Source organism: Cricetulus griseus, chromosome 3, assembly GCF_003668045.3.
Source record: "Cricetulus griseus strain 17A/GY chromosome 3, alternate assembly CriGri-PICRH-1.0, whole genome shotgun sequence".
Taxonomy (NCBI): domain Eukaryota; kingdom Metazoa; phylum Chordata; class Mammalia; order Rodentia; family Cricetidae; genus Cricetulus; species Cricetulus griseus.
Window position 1 is genome coordinate 220198634 of NC_048596.1, and position 18964 is coordinate 220217597.

The 18964-nt window shown below is 39.9% G+C and overlaps 1 protein-coding gene across 2 annotated transcripts in view; it reads left to right on the plus strand.

The window, feature by feature from the left end:
- Itga8 (integrin subunit alpha 8) overlaps positions 1 to 18964 on the plus strand; it is a 181221-nt gene that overhangs the window by 104761 nt on the left and 57496 nt on the right. For both annotated transcript variants that reach the window (XM_027405229.2, XM_035441486.1), the window contains 5 exons: positions 914 to 1051; positions 1532 to 1599; positions 3128 to 3275; positions 9284 to 9376; positions 14635 to 14714. In XM_027405229.2, the coding sequence (XP_027261030.1) occupies positions 914 to 1051; positions 1532 to 1599; positions 3128 to 3275; positions 9284 to 9376; positions 14635 to 14714 (527 nt within the window). The remainder of the gene's footprint in view (positions 1 to 913; positions 1052 to 1531; positions 1600 to 3127; positions 3276 to 9283; positions 9377 to 14634; positions 14715 to 18964) is intronic.

An 18964-nucleotide genomic window follows, 5' to 3' on the forward strand; every position in this document is an offset into this window, starting at 1 on the left:
TAGATGGTGGTCAGTAGCCCCAATTCTTCTCTTCCCATCAGGGACTTAGTTAACGGAGAATCCTAGTGAGGACCAAAGATTCACAACCACACTTGAGAATGAGAAGCCCTGGCTAGCACACTGAAGGGCAAGATGCTAGTTGCATGCTCAGAGCTCACTCTCTCCTCACCCCAGGAGGCCTTCTGTTTCTTTATACAAGGCACCTTCAAATGTGTCAAAGGTAGTTTTGAAGTTCATGAAATGTCTTAAAGATTTAACAAAGGGGAACAAGAAGTAAAACTTTTTTTTTCCTCTGAACCCAAGAGAACCTTCTGGCAACTTCACCAAAACCAAACAAAAATCCTGACTCTCGATGCTCTCTGGCATTTATGGTGTAGGTTTTACTTGATGACTTGAGCTATGCTGTGTCAGGTCCTGGGTCTGGGCTACCTGAAGATTTCCTCTAGAGAAGTGGTTCTCAACCTTCCTAATGCTGTGACCCTTTCTTTACTAGAGTTCCTCATGTTGTGGTGACCCAACCATAAAAATTATTTTTGTTACTATTTCATAACTGTAATTTTGCTAATGTTATGAATCGTAGTGTAAATATCTGATATACAAGATATCTGATATTTGACTCCTGTGAAATGATCATTCAACGAACCAAAGGTTATGACCTAAGGTGTCATGACCCACAGGTTGAGAACCATTGCTCTAGAGTATCCCAGGGAAGCCTTGGTTGTAGGTGATTTCATCACTGAACATGCCTTATTTGTGTTGGCTACTGCAGACCACCTACGTGAGCACCCAATTCAGCCTGTTACAGTGAATGTTGTCATTCACTAATGTTAATGGGATCCAGTGTTGCCTGCTTGTCACATGCTAACATCATGTAGCCATTTCATGGGCTTGAGTTGGCAATTATTTTTCCTAGGATGAAACTGAATTCCGAGATAAATTATCTCCAATCAACGTTAGCCTGAACTACAGTTTGGATGATTCCACCTTTAAAGATGGCTTAGAAGTGAAACCAATTTTGAACCACTACAGGGACAATGTAGTTACTCAGCAGGTAAGTCCTTGATGCAAAAGTCTGAAGGCATTTTCAATACCATTCTCTGGAGAGAGATGTTCCTGTGACCTGAAGATGAATATTGGTCCTTTTTATTTCCATCTGTGCACAGAGGTACATAGCCTTAGGGATGTGTTCCTAGCATGTTTCGTCATTTCGATTTCAGAAGCCCTTCCCTTTCTGCAACCAAGATGTAATTTGTTCAAATATATCAGCAATGGAAACAAGATAGACAGTAATCCTAAAAACAGTGCCAGTTAGCATCATCTACAGACATTTTAAGCACGAACTGGAAACGGGCTATAAAATAAGCCTCTGGGGAGAGGTCATTTAACATCAAGGTGTTTGGAGTTGGGCAGGCCCCTGTGCAGTGAAACAAAAGCTTTGGTTTCATTGATAGAACTCTTTAGAATCTTCAAGAGAACAGATCTGACTTAAGTTTTCTCGGATTCTTTCTGATGCCCCACTTGCTCAACACAGGCTCACATCCTGGTGGACTGTGGAGAAGACAATCTGTGTGTTCCCGACTTGAAGCTGTCAGCTAGACCGTAAGTCTAAATAAATAAACGTGTGCATCGCACCTGGTGGTCCATGGGTGTTTACTTAGAGCTTCTTTTGAGAAACTATATTCTTCCAAGAACTGGGGGTAGGGGAGGGTGGAGGAGTGATGCATGAAATTCTTGAGAGTGGCCACACTTTGGATTTGCCTCTGATCTGGTCAGTCCTCTGTCACTGGCGTCAAGTGACACACCCTGAGATCTTGCCTGGGCCATTTCATCTTTCAGCAGCAGTGTGTGGCTGGGGAGGGGGGGGCAGCGGGGTTTTTTTTGTTGAAAGTAAATTCATCTGTGGTGTGGCTCAGGTTATATTTACCAAGCTCAGTCAAGTGAGGAAGGGTTCAGACAAGCCAGTTCAGTCCACACCTTAACCAAACTTGTTTTCGTAGCACCCCATGACTCAAAGGCCTCCTTAAAACTGTCAAAACAAAATTAATTTTAATTTACCAGGGGGAGGACTTAAAAGACACACTGGGGAGTCGAGCAGAAAGTGTCAGAGAGTCAAATGAGAATCAAAGGGCTTCACAGCTGCCAGTAATGGGGAGCCCTGACTTCGGAGCTGGTAATTGCACTGTTATGTTGTGGAAAGAAATAGGAGTAGGGGTACTCCTCTCTCCCAGGAACTCCTGCACTGCCAGTGTTTGGAATCCTTGTGGTAATCTCTCAAGAGGACTTGCCCCAATGTTCACAATTTACTAAGTGTCAAAAGCAATAGCATTTGTGGGGGCCAAAAGTAGAAGAGGCATTTCTAAATACTGGTTTCATTTGGAGTTCAAAGTGAACAAAATTCCCTTAAAATATTTCAGAACCCTCTATCAGTCATTTGAGATCCTATTTCACCTGCCTGTTTCCTCCTCTTTGAATCCACACTGCCATATCGTCTCCTCCTTCTGTTACTGTCTGAACACGCCCTCTTTCTTTCCCTACAGCTGGCTCTCTCCCTAATGGGTGTTCTCAGGGATATGAAGGAGTTGGGAGTTCTTCTGACTCTGAAGTCAAATGTTAAGTTTGTAGGAGTTTTGTTAGCCGACTGATTAGTGTGTTGATAGCTTCAAATTGGTCACAGTAGGAGGACACAACACTGGAATCCACAAATGATATGTATTGGTTTTATTTTTTAGAACAAATTTTTAAATAGTTGCTTGCACATCACTGAACATTTTTCCACTTTCCCCATTCAGAAATTGTTCTCTTAAATCTTCCTACCATCCCTTCTTGACCAGCTATCTTCTTTTTCACTCCTAGCCTTACATTTGATATTTTCTTTTTTTCCTCCTAAATCATTATCTTTTTTCTTGGTTGGTTTGTTCGTTGTTTGTTTGTCTAGAGACAGACTGTTGCTAAGTAGTTCAGTAGTTCAGGATGGTCTCAGACTCCCAGTTCTCCCAGTTCTCCCAGAAGTCCTCCCAGTCTTCTGGGTGCTTAGATTACAGGCACACATTATTTAAATTTATAAAATAGATTCATGAAGCCAGTGACGTTGAGTTGCATAACTACTCTTTTTAAACCGTGTTTCTAGAGATAAGCATCAGATAATTATCGGGGATGAAAATCACCTTATGCTCATAATAAATGCAAGAAATGAAGGAGAAGGAGCCTATGAAGCTGAACTCTTTGTCATGATCCCCGAAGAAGCAGATTATGTTGGGATTGAGAGGAACATCAAGGTAAGGCTTGAATCCAAGTAAAAATTAAGTCTGACCAACAAGGCTGAGTCTTTCCACACAAGAGATCAGAATGGTGCTTTCCTTTGTCAGCTCATAATAGCAGTGAGCCAGGGAGAAGATGGGCTATGAAGTATTAACATTTATCTTTGCCGCAGTACAAAGACCAGGATCTGAAGCAAGGCAAAGAAAAGACCAGCCAAAGAGGCAGATGACTCATTTCCCAGGCTAACCCCTTCTCCCCACTGACTTTGCAAGCCTCGTTTTGAGTTCCTTTAAATTTCAAGCAGAACACAGGAGGCCTGGTTTTTATTACTGGTGGTGGAAGAAGAGCTACCCCGTCCTGCTGAGCACTGATAACAGCCTGAACAGGAACTGCAAAGGAAACAAGCACATTTGTCTTTCTTCTGAGTCCACACTTTCGGGACTGTGACCAGAGAAGGGCCTGTTTCTTCCTGGTGTGCCAGTCCTCAATGCCGCTGTTTATTGAAAAGGCACCATTGCTATTTATGGCCTTCCAGACCATTACCAGAACAGGACTCTTCCCATTCAGTGCCTCCTGGGAACCTGAAGTATTCTTAAACACTTTGTCTGGGAAAACATTCTAAATAGATCAGTGGGACACACATGTAATCCCAGCAGCCAGGAGATGGGGCGAATGGATCCATGAGTTGAAGACCTGCCTGAGTTACATATCAAACTAACTAAAAAGACCAAAATAAATAAGCAAGTAAACAAACCAAAAACATTGTTATAAATGTTTGATAGATTGACAGCTCCTCCATTTCAGGAATATGTGAGACATTCGATTAAAGGCAGAGACTAAGTTTCACATTCTTTCACAGGAATACGAGTAGCATATGCTCTCCATAAATGCTTGCTGATGGATTTATTTAACTAAAATTTATTATGTGTCTACCAGTTTCTCAAGGCTGCATTCTCTAAGGGACCTTCACAGCCTAATGTTTGAGTGATGTATTGGAAAGTAGCCCACCAACCTTGTTGAGCACTCATAGCCACCTGAGTCCAGTTCCAGGTGATCTGACAACCTCTTCTGGCTTACACACATATACGTACACACACACACACACACACACACACACACACACACACACACACACACACACACACACGCATACCACACATACCACACACACGCAGCACACACACACAGCACTCACCCATGCACTCACATTAAAAATATGTCTCTTAAAAAGAGAGAACATAAGCATGTCACCTACAAATGCTTACATGAAAATTATATGTAAACAAATATAAACACAAAACTTAAATGTGGTTTTTTTAAACATTTCTGGGTTCCCCTCAAATTTTTGTTTTTATTTCCTACACATCATCCCAGAGACCCCTGACTTTGTTTTTAAAAAGCATCTGTTTTAGAATGTTCTTTTACTATAACATTCATCCAGTTTGCTTTTTTTTTTTTTTTTTTTTTTTGGAGTGGAAAACATCAGAGCGCCCTTATCACTGTATCTTTGACTATAAACATTGTAACAGGCATTATCCATAATCTCAACTGAGAACAAACCTAACCTTTTGTTACCCTCTGTCAATGGCTCTTGGGCAGAGACTTTCTGGATCATCACATCTTCCTTGACTAAACTGCACTGATTTCTTTTGTTTTTTGAGGGGTTTGAGGTTTGGGAACTTCTAAATCTAAACTCAGCATAGAAATTTTTGTATAAAGGCTTGCCTCATGAGGAAGTATAGTAGGTATTCCCTAATAGTTTTGATGTTCTGTCTTGGGAAATTTTTCATTTTCTAAAAAACTGGAACTGAAAGCCAAATATATATACCATTTTAACCATTGTGTGTGTATACCATACATGTATGGTATATGCATGTGTGCATATGTGTGCACATGCACTCATCCATATCAGCTACGTGGTATATGTATCAAATACAGTATCTGCTCGTGTGTGTGGAGGCTAGAGGTTGATATCAGGATGCCTCCTTCAGTCACTTCTTCACCTTAGTTGTCTCAGGCAATTTCTGTCACTAAACCTGCATCTAGCTACACTGGCTAGACTAAGTGACCTGTGAGCCACTGGGATCCCCTGGTCTTCACCCACACCCCAGTGCTGGGATTACAAACACACACTGCTGTTCTTTGCTCTTATGTGAATGCTGGAAAGCCAAACTCAGGTCATCATATTTATGTAGCAAGTGCTTTTTTGTACCAAACCACCCACCTGGCACAATTTAACCATGTTTAAATGTGAAAATACCAGCAGCATGGCATGCACATTGTATCCATGCAAAAAAAATACATTCTCTACTTCTTCCCCTCTCCACTAGACACTTTCCTACTATATATCTCTATGGATTTTGCTATTCTAGATACCTCATTTACATATCCAGTCAAATCCCTCCCAACATTTGCCATCTGTACAACAAGACTTCACTGTTTCACATCCTCATGGCTCATTTTCAGTTTCAGAGAGTGGTACCTACATCCACCTGGTATCTGCAGCTTAAAATCAACCCCAAGTCTGCTTAGTCCTCATCCTCCTCTCCAAGTACTGAAATCACCACTGCCTTCTTCCAGTTTGACATAGCTTATACCAGAATATTATCTGTCTCCTCTTCCATCTCCCCATTCAGTCTCCTCTCCATCTCCCCGTCTCTCTCCTCAGCCTCCTTTTCTATCTCCTTAGCCTCTCTTCTATCTCCCTATCTCCCCCTCTGGCCTCTCTGCTGCACAGAAATCATCATGCTAACAAGCAAGTCTGTTAGTTTCTGTCTTGAAGCCTTCATGAGTTCTCCACTGCTTTCTGGGTAAGACTCAGATCCTTCAAAGGGTTAACCCTTCATGCTCTTCCTTCCCCTGTGTCTCCAGCCTCCTTATTAGTTGTTGCTTCAGTCACCCCTGTGCCCTAAATTCCAGCTGGAGTGAATTTTTTTGTTCTGTTCACGCCTCCAACGTGATTTTTTCTCTAACACATTAGCTCTATAACTTCACCATCTTTAGCAGTCTTATTTCTTTATATTTATCCTTCAGCTCTTTGTAATGATTAAAGCCTACTAGTAACTGCTAATAATGAAGATTATCAACATGTACTGCACAGTTGACGTGCTCTGGGTACTGCTCTGAGCTCTTGCATGCATTGAATTTGTGTGATCATGATATTGAGCTTATAGAGAAGCATCAGATTTGTTCTAGAGCTCATAGATAGGGAGACACCATCAGTGTGCCCAAATTACTTGGCTGTTGCATTGCAGAACCAACTGGATCTCACCTGTTTTGAACTACCAATAAGCCCTCTTCCCATTAGCTTAGTGAGATGCTACCTCCTCTAGGATGTCCTCTTTGCCTATGTATGCTTACCTTCCTTAAATTCTATGTACCGTCTAACCAGTAAACAAATAACCAACAACAAAAAACTGAACTCTTCTGTAATCACATTGCCACTGATTGCTACAATTCACCTGTTAGAATTGTTACCATGAGTAGAAATTCAATAAGGATGGGGTCTTGTTTACCTGGTAAAGTAGCAGGCCCAAGATAAATATTTTCAGTGAATGAATAAGTGAGTGAGTAATGCTCTAAGAGCTATAAATGGATTAGAACAACAACAAAAAAAAAAGTCCCTGGATCCACTGAGAAAAACAATCTAGAAATGTCTAGAAAAACAATTGGTTTCTTTTTTCATCAGAGAGAGGAAATAAAGATTAAAAAAGGAAAGAGGGTGGAGGGGATGTGGGAGGAAAAATGTCTCAATTGGTCTCAAAGAACTATTTGTAGAAAGCTGGGAAAAAGCGCAGGTGGGAATTGGCAAGATGGCTGAGCCGTTAAAAGAGCACTTGTTGCTCTTGCTGAGGAACTGGTTCCTAGCACTCATGTTAACTTGAAACTAACCATAGCTTCAGTTCCAGGGGATCCAATGCCACCTTCTGGCCTCTTTGGGTACCAAGCATGCAAGATACATACATACCTGTAGGCAAAGTTCTCATAACACATAAAATAAATATTCTTAATTTAAAAATAAATTTTGAAAAAGTGCATGTGACCTTCCACCTTCAAGCAAGTCAAACGTACTAATTATAGAAACTAAATCCCTGAGTTACAGTCAGGGCGAACATGGATACTTTCAAAGGGCTTTTTAAGTTCATTTTGTTTTCATAATTACTAATCTCATTGTGAAACATCCCAGGTTACTCTTAGTTACCAGTTCTAAAGATGAATACCCGACAAACCTACCTTTGAGTAAGGAGATTACCGGCTCTGGAAAGATGTGTGATAGCTACCACACCCTCTGTAGGGTATTTGTAAAGAATTTGTGTCAAATCAAGTTCAGCCACTCTGCTCTTTCCCACTGAACAGACTGTGCATGTCTACCTGGGTGATGCTCACAGTGGGCATCTCCTTGCTACCTCTTTAGAGGACAGAGTGAGCTGCTTCTGCCCTGTTCAGCTGCTTTGTGCAAACTCTGCTCCAGACACTGAGATGGGACAGCTTCCAGAAGCCCTGTGGTCCTAATGCTTACAGTCTCAAATGTGTTGACTGTAGCATTCCTCATGTAAAGACTACAGGTTTCTTGTTTTCCTTTGTTTAGGTGATGATTGGAGGGAAGGCAGTGTCCCTAAAGTAGAAAGGAATAGGGAAACATTTCTAAAACTTTTCCTTGAAAACCTCATATTGTTTCCTTACACAAAATCCTAGCAGCACTAACAGATAAGTAAGTGACCATCACCATAGGAACCTTCATCTACTGACTTCCCAGAAGTTCCCCAAAGGGTGCTCCAATGTGAAAGTCGTCCATATATTATCTTCAGGGATGAAGGTAACAGGCCACAATTTGATGACTTGGAATGACATAGAGTGAAATGATGGAGTAATGTAACAAGTTGTCAAACACACCATTAGGTTTTGAGAGATGGAAAGAGAATCTGGTGGAAAGTGAAGGGTGGATTTCCAGGCCACTGGCTTTAGCGTGGTCTGGGAAAAATGAAAGGCTGCAAAGCAAGCTCTCTGTGCCCCCATCTCATCAGCCCAACCTTAAGAGTTACCCAGAGAACCTCCAAGAACCTCCTCAAGCTGGAGTATCCACAGATCCTAATCAGGGTGGGGTGCAGAGAGAGGGGCAAAGACAGGAAGAACCAGTCAGACAAATCGTAAACTAATCAGAGGACATGGGGGTGCAGTGTAGGTGGGGACAACTGAAAGTGATGTGTATATAGCACATAGATAGGAAAATGCCTCAGCAAGAGCTGAGAGAAGATTCAAAGGTATCATGTCCGTAACTCCAAATCCAGGGGTCTAACACCCTCTTCTGGCCTTCACAGCCACCCAAACATATTTCTCTCTCTACTCTCTCTCTCTCTCTCTCTCTCTCTCTCTCTCTCTCTCTCTCTCTCTCTCACACACACACACACACACACACACACTAATAAAACAAGTATTTTTATTTCAAAAAAGAAAAAACACGCTGTAGTAAAACTCATTCCTTTGTATGATAACCTAAAAAGTCATTTTTTAAAAAAATACATTTTAAATATTTGAAAGATCTGACATATAAGATCTAACGAAGGGGTCATCTTTAACTCCCTCTGTGATGTGTAGAAAATTGGGTTAGAGACAATTCCCCTACAAATGGCCATGGAAACATAATAACTATGCATCCCCAGTGTTTCGCTTTTGTGGCACTGATGCAGTGAATAAATCTGTTTGTTCATTTTTGATCACTTTTTATCTTATCTGGGTTTAACATTAAGATTAGTGAAAGCACAAAATGCCCACATAATAATGTTTGAGCCTTTTTCTTCCACAACAAAACATGTGTTTACACATTTTTCTCTAAAGTTTAAATTGTGTCTTTTCCTCTGTGTTTTACTCTTGAGTCAACGGTAAAGGATTGGATTAACTGTGTGCAGAGTGACCCACACAGGTGTTTGAAATCAAGGGGGGAGCTGAGGCCTCCCACGATGTATTGCAACAGGATGTAACTCATTCTGCCCCTGAACTCCACAATGGTGTTCTTTTCCTGTTGTAGGGACTGAGACCACTGAGCTGTGAATACAAGATGGAAAACGTGACCAGGATGGTGGTGTGTGACCTTGGGAACCCGATGGTGACTGGAACAAATGTAAGAGAATTCCAGCAGTCCTTCCTGATCTCTGGCTAATTGAATTTTACAGAGGACTAGTAGAAAACTCCCCAATTAGCACCAGCAAACAGCATCTAAAACAGATTGCCCAGGAAATTACTGGCATAGAGGGATTTAGCATGTTAACCTACATGGAGTGATAATGGTGGGTCAAAACCAAGAAAAAAAAATATGCTTTCACACACTTTCTCTATAGATTTTACACATTATATAACATGTAGTCACAGAAAGCCAGTGACATGTGCACCTCAGATATTTTTCTTTGATTTTTTCTTTTAATTCTAATGTAGATTTTATTTTAAAACTACAATACTAAGTTTAAAAAGCTTTAAAATAATCTGCTTAGGAGGACTAAGAATATAGCTTAGTTGATAGAATGCCTGCCTAGCACACACAAAACCCTGGGGTTCCATCCCCAGTACCATGTAAACCAACCAGGAGTGGAGTCACATGCCTGTAATGACAGCACTCAAGAGTTGACAGGAGAAGCAGAAATTGAAGACCACCCCCAAGCTACAGTGAGTTCAAGGCCAGGCTGTGCTGTATGACACTCTGGGGGGGTAATTTTAAAATATATTAGCAAAGAAAACTCTTTTCCAATATGCCTCCCATATGAATATTATAGTATTTTCATGTTAAAAGAGTCATACTCTGGTTTGTAAATGATCTTTACCAGGTCTATGTTTGAAAAATAGGGGTAGAGAGGCAGTTCAGCAGTAAGAGTTCTGCTTTCTTCCAAATGATTAGAGTTCAGTTTCCAGTACCCGCATGGGGTAGCTCACACCAATTTATAACTGTAGCTCCAGAGGGCCCCACAGCCTCTTCTGAACACCAGCACACATGGGGCATGCACATACACACAAACAAATCAACAAATCAGTCAATTTTAAATAAAATACATTTTTAAATAATACAAAGATCATAACAGTGAAAGGAAAATAAGCTGAGGAATGATCTTGTGAGAGAATAGGCATTGACTCAGGATAACTTGTAGGCAAGAAAGTTATTTTATCCAACTGCAGTTCAACTGTCCAACAACAATACCTCATGAGAAATATAATAGTAGCAATGGGCATTGGTCGAACACTCCTTTCATCCCAGCACTTGGGAGGCAGAGGCAGGCAGATCTCTGTGAGTTCGAGGCCAGCCTGGTCTACAAGAGCTAGTTCCAGGACAGACTCCAAAGCCACAGAAAAACCCTGTCTCAAAAAACAAAAACAAAAAAAGAAATATAACAATAGCAATTTTGAAGCCATGGAACACATTCTGAAATCTGAAAACATTACACAATTAAATCACAGTGAAAAGAACTTATATAATCCACTATTTAAAATTCGCTGCTTTTGTCACTGTCGAAATGTTCCATTTGAAAAGAACTTTGTGAAAAAGGTATGTTTGCATAGGTTTACATGGGAACACCTTCCAGGTAGACTCTAAACAGCCATTCCCCTTGGCCATCCTTTAAAGGGGACTCTGGGGTCAATGTCACCTATCCTATGCATCCCTGGGGAGGGTCCAGATTATATTTCAAAGGTGCTGATAAATCTTCTAGCAAATCAATGTTTTATCCCAGTTTTCCACAAACTTAACTGAGCATCTGCAATTTTTTCTTAAATAATAGCTCTTCCCAGTTTACACTACATGACAGTGTATATTTACTCCTTTGCACTACTGTATTGCACTGATCTTGGGTATTTAAAAAATATAGCTAGGTGGAATCATGTAGCCTTACTTCTTGTACTAAAAAATTAATTCATTAAAGTAAACATTTTAATGCACGTCAGATTCCTGTAACAGATTCCTGTTGTTCCCATGGACTGATGTCCTCTGAGTTCCAAGCCCATCACTAGACAATAACTACTTTAATGTTATCTACTGCATCTCACCTATTTTCTAGACAAGGACACTCTGGCCTGGAAAAGTCAAACACATTGCCTGAAGTCACACTGATGACGAAAGGCAGAACCAGGATTCCAACCAGGCCTGACCACAAAGCCCATGTTCGATCTTTCTGCTGTGGAAAGTACTTGAATGAAAACTAATGAACAACAGATGGATGTTAAAAAGAAGATATAAAAGATAGAATGGGACATTTTCCCATTATAGTCCTTTTAGTTAGAAACTAGCAATTGTTTTTTGCTAGTTTGCAAGAAAAAAAACCCAACCACTCAATGTAATATAAAGATATTTACCTAAAAGACAAGAAGAAACTAATTTGACATGAGGGTATCAATGTCCTTGTCTACAGGTAGGGCCACTCATTCTTGGTCAATACTAAGGGTATTAAATCTAGACTGCAGATGGTCTAAAAGCAGCAATAACTGTGACTAAAACTGAACTAAACACTGCCCACCAGTGTCACACTGAGAAAAGACCACCATACCGAGAAAAGGGTGGAAATAGCAGTGTGGTCTGAACCATGGAAGTGTTTATGTGAGAGGCTATCAATCCATTTTACCAGCAAATAATCTTGAGAAGGCAGGGAAGTAAATTGTTTAGATTCATTTATCTCCAGGTCCCTAGGAGAAGAAAGCTAATAGGTTTCTTATCTTGCCCTTTAATGCCCTCAAACACATCAAATTTTATTGCGTTCTGTTTTGGTATAAAACATGTTGATTCACTCACTCTTCATTTTGTTCTTTAAAAAACACTGCCCGTCCAAGGGGTGGAGGAAATTGCAGATGGAAATGCAGTCCTACTATTCAAAGAGATTCAAATAAATAAATCACCAGGAATATTTATTCCAGGCCCAATATTTAAAATAAAAAGTTTTCAACTGACTTTAATTTCAATTTAAACTTGTCAACTTAGTAATCAGAAGTCTGACTTCTAAATTTTTTTTTTTTGGTTTTCTGGGACAGGGTTGCTCTGTATAGCTTTGGAGCCTATCCTGGCACTCGCTCTGGAGACCAGGCTGGCCTTGAACTCACAGCGATCCACCTGTCTCTGCCTCCTAAGTGCTGGGATTAAAGAAGTGTGCTATGACTTCTAATTTTTAAAGAGAAAAGTTGTTTACATGTAGATGTCATGGTGATATAAAATAGTTTTTATATGCTAACAAGGTTCATAGCTTGCAAACTTCTCCAAATAAAAAAGCAAGACAGATGAGCCAAATATTTTAGTTAGTATTTTGTCGTGCATATTTTAGTTAATATATATGACTATTTTTAATTTTATTTATGTGTATGGGCATATATTAGAGTGTATGCCACATGTGCAGGATTGTTCACAGGGACCAAAAGAAAAAGAGTAGCAAAGGCTGTTAACGGGTGAGTCATCATCTCTCCAGATCCTGCCTGTGATGCTCACCAATAGGAAACTGTCCTGTCTTAGTCTGTCTTCACTTTATATGGATTGTTCTGTAATGAGTGCCAACCTCAGGCAGCCTTCATCACACTATAGGGAGACTTCCATGAGTGCACATGTGCACAAAAACACACTCATTCTTTCAACAATTTTTATCACACCATTCTTGGTGTACCACTAGAAGCCTGCCACTTAGAAAATGCCTGGTAAGATAATGTGGAAACACATTATTCCTATGTAACAGGACACTTGATATTAGCAACATTGTGGGCTGTGTGAGAAGATAGTCATAATGCAGACAGGACAAGGAAGGAAAACATACCTGTCTCAGGCCATGATGGCAGCCAATTCATTATATCTCTTACTCTGAGTTATGAAACCTGAGTGTTCTGAAGCTCTAGAAGTAGAAAAAGCAAGACAAAGTAAAAATAAAAATCTTCCAAAAGAGAGAGAAGAGTGTATGCAGAGGTACAACAGAAAACAGACACATTTGAAAGCATGAAGCCTTTCCTCACTAGGGCATAAAGCATTACACATGCTTTGCAGTCAAGACTCATGTGCTCTCCCCAGCCAGTTGCTTTGGGACAAGCCTTAAACCAAGTGTTGGGAGGCAGACACAGAAAGATCCCTGGGGCTCCAGGTTCAGTGAGAGAACATATCGAGCTTAAACAGAAATAAAAATGAGGTGATGAGGTGGGGAGCTAGAGAAAAGGAAACCTAATGTCAGCCTCTGGCTTCCACATATACCTGCACCTGCACACACACGCACGCACGCACGCACGCACGCACGCACGCGCACACACACACACATACACACATATGTACATGCACACACACACACACACACACACACACACACACACACTCACATATATTAACAAAAAGATGCTAATGCACATAGCCTAAACATCAGTTAAGGGCCCTAGGAAGGAGAAGTTATGATAAATTATTGTAGGTCCTTGCTTCTGATTTAAGTAACATTGGTTTTGGTTGCTGGCTTTATTCTCACACTGCAATAGCTGTGAGGGCCATTTCTGGGCCTTACAGGGACTGAAATTCCAGCTCTGCCATTTATTTGTTCTGTATCTGGAACAGGGCCCTTGGTTACTCCAATCCTCAGATAGCTATTGGTTTGGGTGTTGTCAACATAAGTGTCCCTACTTCAAAGAGGTTGTGGTTCCCTGAGACAAGGCAAGCAGGGCACAGACATTGTTTGGCTGACCATGTACTACCATCGTGTACACAGATGGTGTCATTGTGCATGCATGTATTGGTTATCATTTTCTCTTCCTCATCTAGATTCCCCATGAGCTTCCTTTTCTCCATTTAAAAATCTATTTCAGGATCCAAAATATTAGGAGGATTTTTTACAATTTGGAAAATAAAGGAGGACAAAGGAATACACATAACCACAACCCCAACCTGACTACAACATATTCTCCTGGAATATTTCCTTACAGTACACTTCCAGTGTTCTTAAACATATAGTAATTTTGCTTTTGTGGACTTTGCAAACCATAGCTAACATAGATGGCACACAGAAGTCTGTAACCTCCACTCTTGGTTGAGCATCATTGTGTTAGTAGTATCACTTGCATTATTGCATTAGCATCACAGCTGCGATCTCTACACCCGCATCCATCAAACAGAAGCATTGCAGGTCTCTAAATCTTTTCTATTTGTGTTGTTAGAAGTTTTGCTCAAGGAGGTAAATAGAGAAAGCCAAAGTGTGTATTGAACCCAGTCTTCTGGGCCCTGTGGTCTCCTGTGCAGATTTCCTCTTATCTCCCAGACATCAAGAGCAGGAGATAAAGGGTTGTGATGACGGATGGAGTAGGGTGGAGGGATGACTAAGGTGGTACTGTCACAATGTGTATAGGGCCCTCCTGTGGATACCTTTGTGTCCCATGTGTGTTGTGTTTTGCTTTTAGTTTTCTCTGGGCCTCCGATTTGCTGTCCCTCGTCTTGAGAAAACAAATACAAGCATTAACTTCGATCTCCAAGTCAGAAGGTTAGACTTTTGAATACTTACTTTATTGATAAGCCTCATGAATGAAGAAATGCATGGTCAAATATACATCTTGTTACCAAGTACCTCCACATTAAAAATTCTCCTAGGATTAGAATCTAGACTGTCATTCATTCTTCTTCATTGTTCTTAATTATTTCACCTTTTTTGTAATTTTGTATTTGAAAGAGATTAAGACCAGGGTGTAAAATAGATTTTTGTCTTGAACAGCTCCCAACCCTGTTGATTCACCTCCACTTTTCCTCTTCTGAACACAGGACTCCAGGACTATACTGGACAGGAATGTACTATACTATACTATACTATACTATACTATACTATACTATACTATACTATACACTATACAGAGTTAGGCACTAAACCTAACCTTACTCTGCTCTCGGCTAATTCCTGGGGGAAATATGGAAAAAGAAATAGATCTTGCAACTGAAATCTTGTCATCTCCTGATGACTCAAGAAGGACTTGGACTCTGGCTGGTGTGAGTGACATTTCTGTGGCAGGTCAACGCGACCTAACACCATATGGGGATCAGGTCCTTCTCTAGCAACCCTGAGCCATGCAAACAGCTACCTACCTGTTTTATGAATAACCTATCCATGGATATGGCCATGACCTTGTCCTTTCATTGTCTATTCTGTTTGCTTTTCTGTGGCCAGAGATATTTCATCAGCAGGAAGACCTATACAACATGCTCACCCAGGTTTTCCAGATTCGAACTTCAGATTATTGTAATGGAATCAAGTTAATGGTTCTAGACTCATTTTAAAAGAAAAGGAAATGGAATGAAGTGGATGTAATATAATTAATATATAACACAGAATAATTGTCTTATACATTAAATATGCATTGAGAAATACAAATCTAACATGATGCCCTGACAAATGTATTCCTTTTGCAGTCAAGCATTTAGAAAGCTTTAAAAACACTGATATAGATGCCACATGAATACTTCCCATTATTATTTTTATTTTTCCCAGCATGTAGATCCCCTGTTATAACTGCAAATGACTGTAAAGTTGGTATTTATTACTTGGTTATCAAATACTATGTAATTTGCCTTAATATCTTATAAGACAAAGGGACATTAGAGTATGATAAACTTTAGATAATTAATCTGAGTGGTAGAATATTTTCTTAATAGTTACCTCAACTAAAAGTTTGAGAAAAATCTTAGGATAAGAATGTAATCGATTAAATCTAAATGTATTAACTGCCTCCTCTTCCTGCTCCCACCCAAAGCTTTCATCCAACTTTCTAGGGAAAGGAAGCCTTATAACTGGCTCAGAGGCTCTTTTCTCACCTTAATTAGCTACTTGATTGTAATTAGCTTAATTGGCTTCTCACCTTCTTGAATCTTAGGACTTTAAAATTTTACCCACATTAGTGATGGGATAAAAACAACTGATTCTCCTGAAATAACTCATTTTATCTAAAGATTATTAAACCAATTCTTCACATCTACCAAAACATATATTTCCCCAAAGGCTTATGTGTTCCCCAGTTCTTTCATTTTTAAAATCCTGCGAGTGTATATTCCTAAGTTTTAAGTCTTAAAATGAAGGCACTGATGTCACCCTAGACAGAAACCTGAGGCTTCTGTTTCTCCCCATCAAGGTTGATGTCATTGATCCTTCATAGGTATACAGTCTTGTGTTGCTGGCATAAAGCCTTTTGTCACTTGGGGAAAGATACTTATAAAAATGAATTCATCGACAAAGGATTGAATGTGGTGGAATCAGAAATGACCACATGGTTAACATTCACCTTCTTCTAAAAGCAAGTCATGATCATATTCCATTTCTGCTCAAGATAATTATAACATTTTTTTGAAAATTATAAAAATGCAGAAAAAAACTGGGTTATGCATCAGGGATCAAATTCTCAACATATTTGGGAAATAAATATATTTGAGGACACCTTCGTAACAAATCCTAAGGTATTTGAAAGTGGTGATCTGTATACTTTGCTAGCTAACCCCAAAGATGTAAGGATTCACTGAGGCGGATTTGCATTCAAGTTGCATGTGTTCAAACAAAAAAATTATTCAAATGCTCCACAGTCTACAATCTTTCCTGCATTTATCACCATGTTGCCCAATGAATGCCCTTTTGTACAAATTAAAGTCAGAAGGTACATTGGCCTCATACATTAATCCACTTAAAATATTTCCCTTTACAAAATATTTGCATGAAATGGTCTCTCAAAGCCCTGTACAGGGGACTCACTCTCCACTCCCAACTGCAGTCCATGGTTCCATATATACATATGACTTTGTGAGCATCCTTGAAGTTGCTTTCTCAGTAATTGTCAAATGGCATTATAATGTCTTCATTGGCATTCCAAGGCCATGAATACAGAAGGAATATTATCAAACAGGAGACAATAGAAATGGGGTTGAACTAATACAAAGAAAAACAGTGTTCCTTTTATGTGACATGGGTTATAGTCCCAGAAGGGAAATTCATTATTGCTTCTGTGGAACTAGGAGATGGTATAAATAGCCCAAAGTCCCTGGTGGTGATGTTTGTTTGCATGTAGCTATGGTATTAGTGAGGGAAGTTTCCTTCCAGGAAAGATATCACAGAAGCAGCCAAGTTATATATCAAGCCAGATCCTTCCTTTTGGGGAACCTTGTCAGGGTTGCTACAATGCAAAGCAAGTGTCCCACCAATGGCATACTGTGAAGGAGTTAGGGTCATTAAACAATCAGGCACTGAGCTATGTCAGCCACTGATTTTGCTAAATCTCAAAGGAGATGACCAGAGGAGATGTCTCAACAGATAAAGATACTTGTTGCCAAACCCGATGGCCAAGTTCAATTCCCCCAGGATCTACTTGGTTTTAAAGAGAGAACCAAATTCTTACCTCCATTCATGTGCTGTGGCACATACATGCACTCATATACACACATATAAATGAATAGATAAATAAATGTGATTAAAATAATCAACAGCCTTGTGTTAAACTCAAGTTCAAAGATAATTTTCAGTAGTTGAATTTTTAAATGTTCTTCTTTAAAACAGGAAAAATAAACACTTCCCTCTAGATGTGGTAATAGTGAAATTAGTGGTTGGAGATTGGGCTTTAACTTTGAGGTGGAAGTCCCTGTGGATTCCATCACAAGCTTAGCAGGGTAAGTCCCCATCACAGAATGAACCTGACATTTGCTGGTTTACATCTTTACCACTGTTTGCAGTTTAAGTTGCCTTGTCAGTAAATACAACCGACCAGGTCTTTTCAAAGGCACTTCTGAAGCAACCCTGTCTTCTCCGGTTGGAAGCAGGACTTTATCCACTGCTTTCCCAAGTCCTCACTGTGAGAGCATCAGAACACTAATGCAAATCTACCCTGTTGCCATCTTCACAGTGAGAGCTTGCCCAGTGAATCCAAGCAGCACTCATCAGGACCACAAGGTCCTTCTTAAAAACCTGGTTATAACCACCACCTGAAGAAAGCACAGTGTGGGTGGCAGCTGCATCCAAGGCCCAGGCACTGCTTGAGCCTCTTGAGAGTTCTATTTAATTTTCCTTATAAGCCCTGACTGCTTAACATGTATTCTTTTACAAAGTTCAATTTCATAATTGATAATTAATCATATTTGCTTGAGGGGAAAACATCAAACTTAAATTTTCTGCCACATTCAAAGAAGAATTATAAAACTCATCCTCTCTTAATACTCTTGAAGCATTTCACAAGCACCCAAGTCCTCTGACCTGCCTGCTTTTGCAATACCCAGCTTTCTGTGCCTCTCCGTGCCATAGCTGGACTTCTAATTCCCCTTGTTCCTTGCCATGGACAGCCCATGAGTATGAAATAAGATAAACACTTATTGTATATGTTAATATTAACTTATAAATATAATAAAACACTTACTTAAATATTAATATCAACTTAAGAAATAAACCATAAGGAAGATAAAGTTGCCAACAAAACAACATATGGTGTGGTGTAGAGCCAAGCCCAAAAGCTTTCTCAGTTATAAACTGCTCTGGATCATTTATGCCAGTCTCCATTTTATTAGCATGGAAAATCTGGAGTTGACTGAGCTGTCATTTCCTATCTGAATGTCATTGAGCATGATGTGTCGGGAAGCAAAAGAATTTGTCTGAGGTAGAAGCAGGAAAACAAATGCAATTCAGTGCCCCTTCGGTTTATTCTAACTAAAAACTATTGGTTTCTTTCCATCTCCATTGTGTTTTCAAATAAGGCATCACCCCGGGGACAGTAGCTT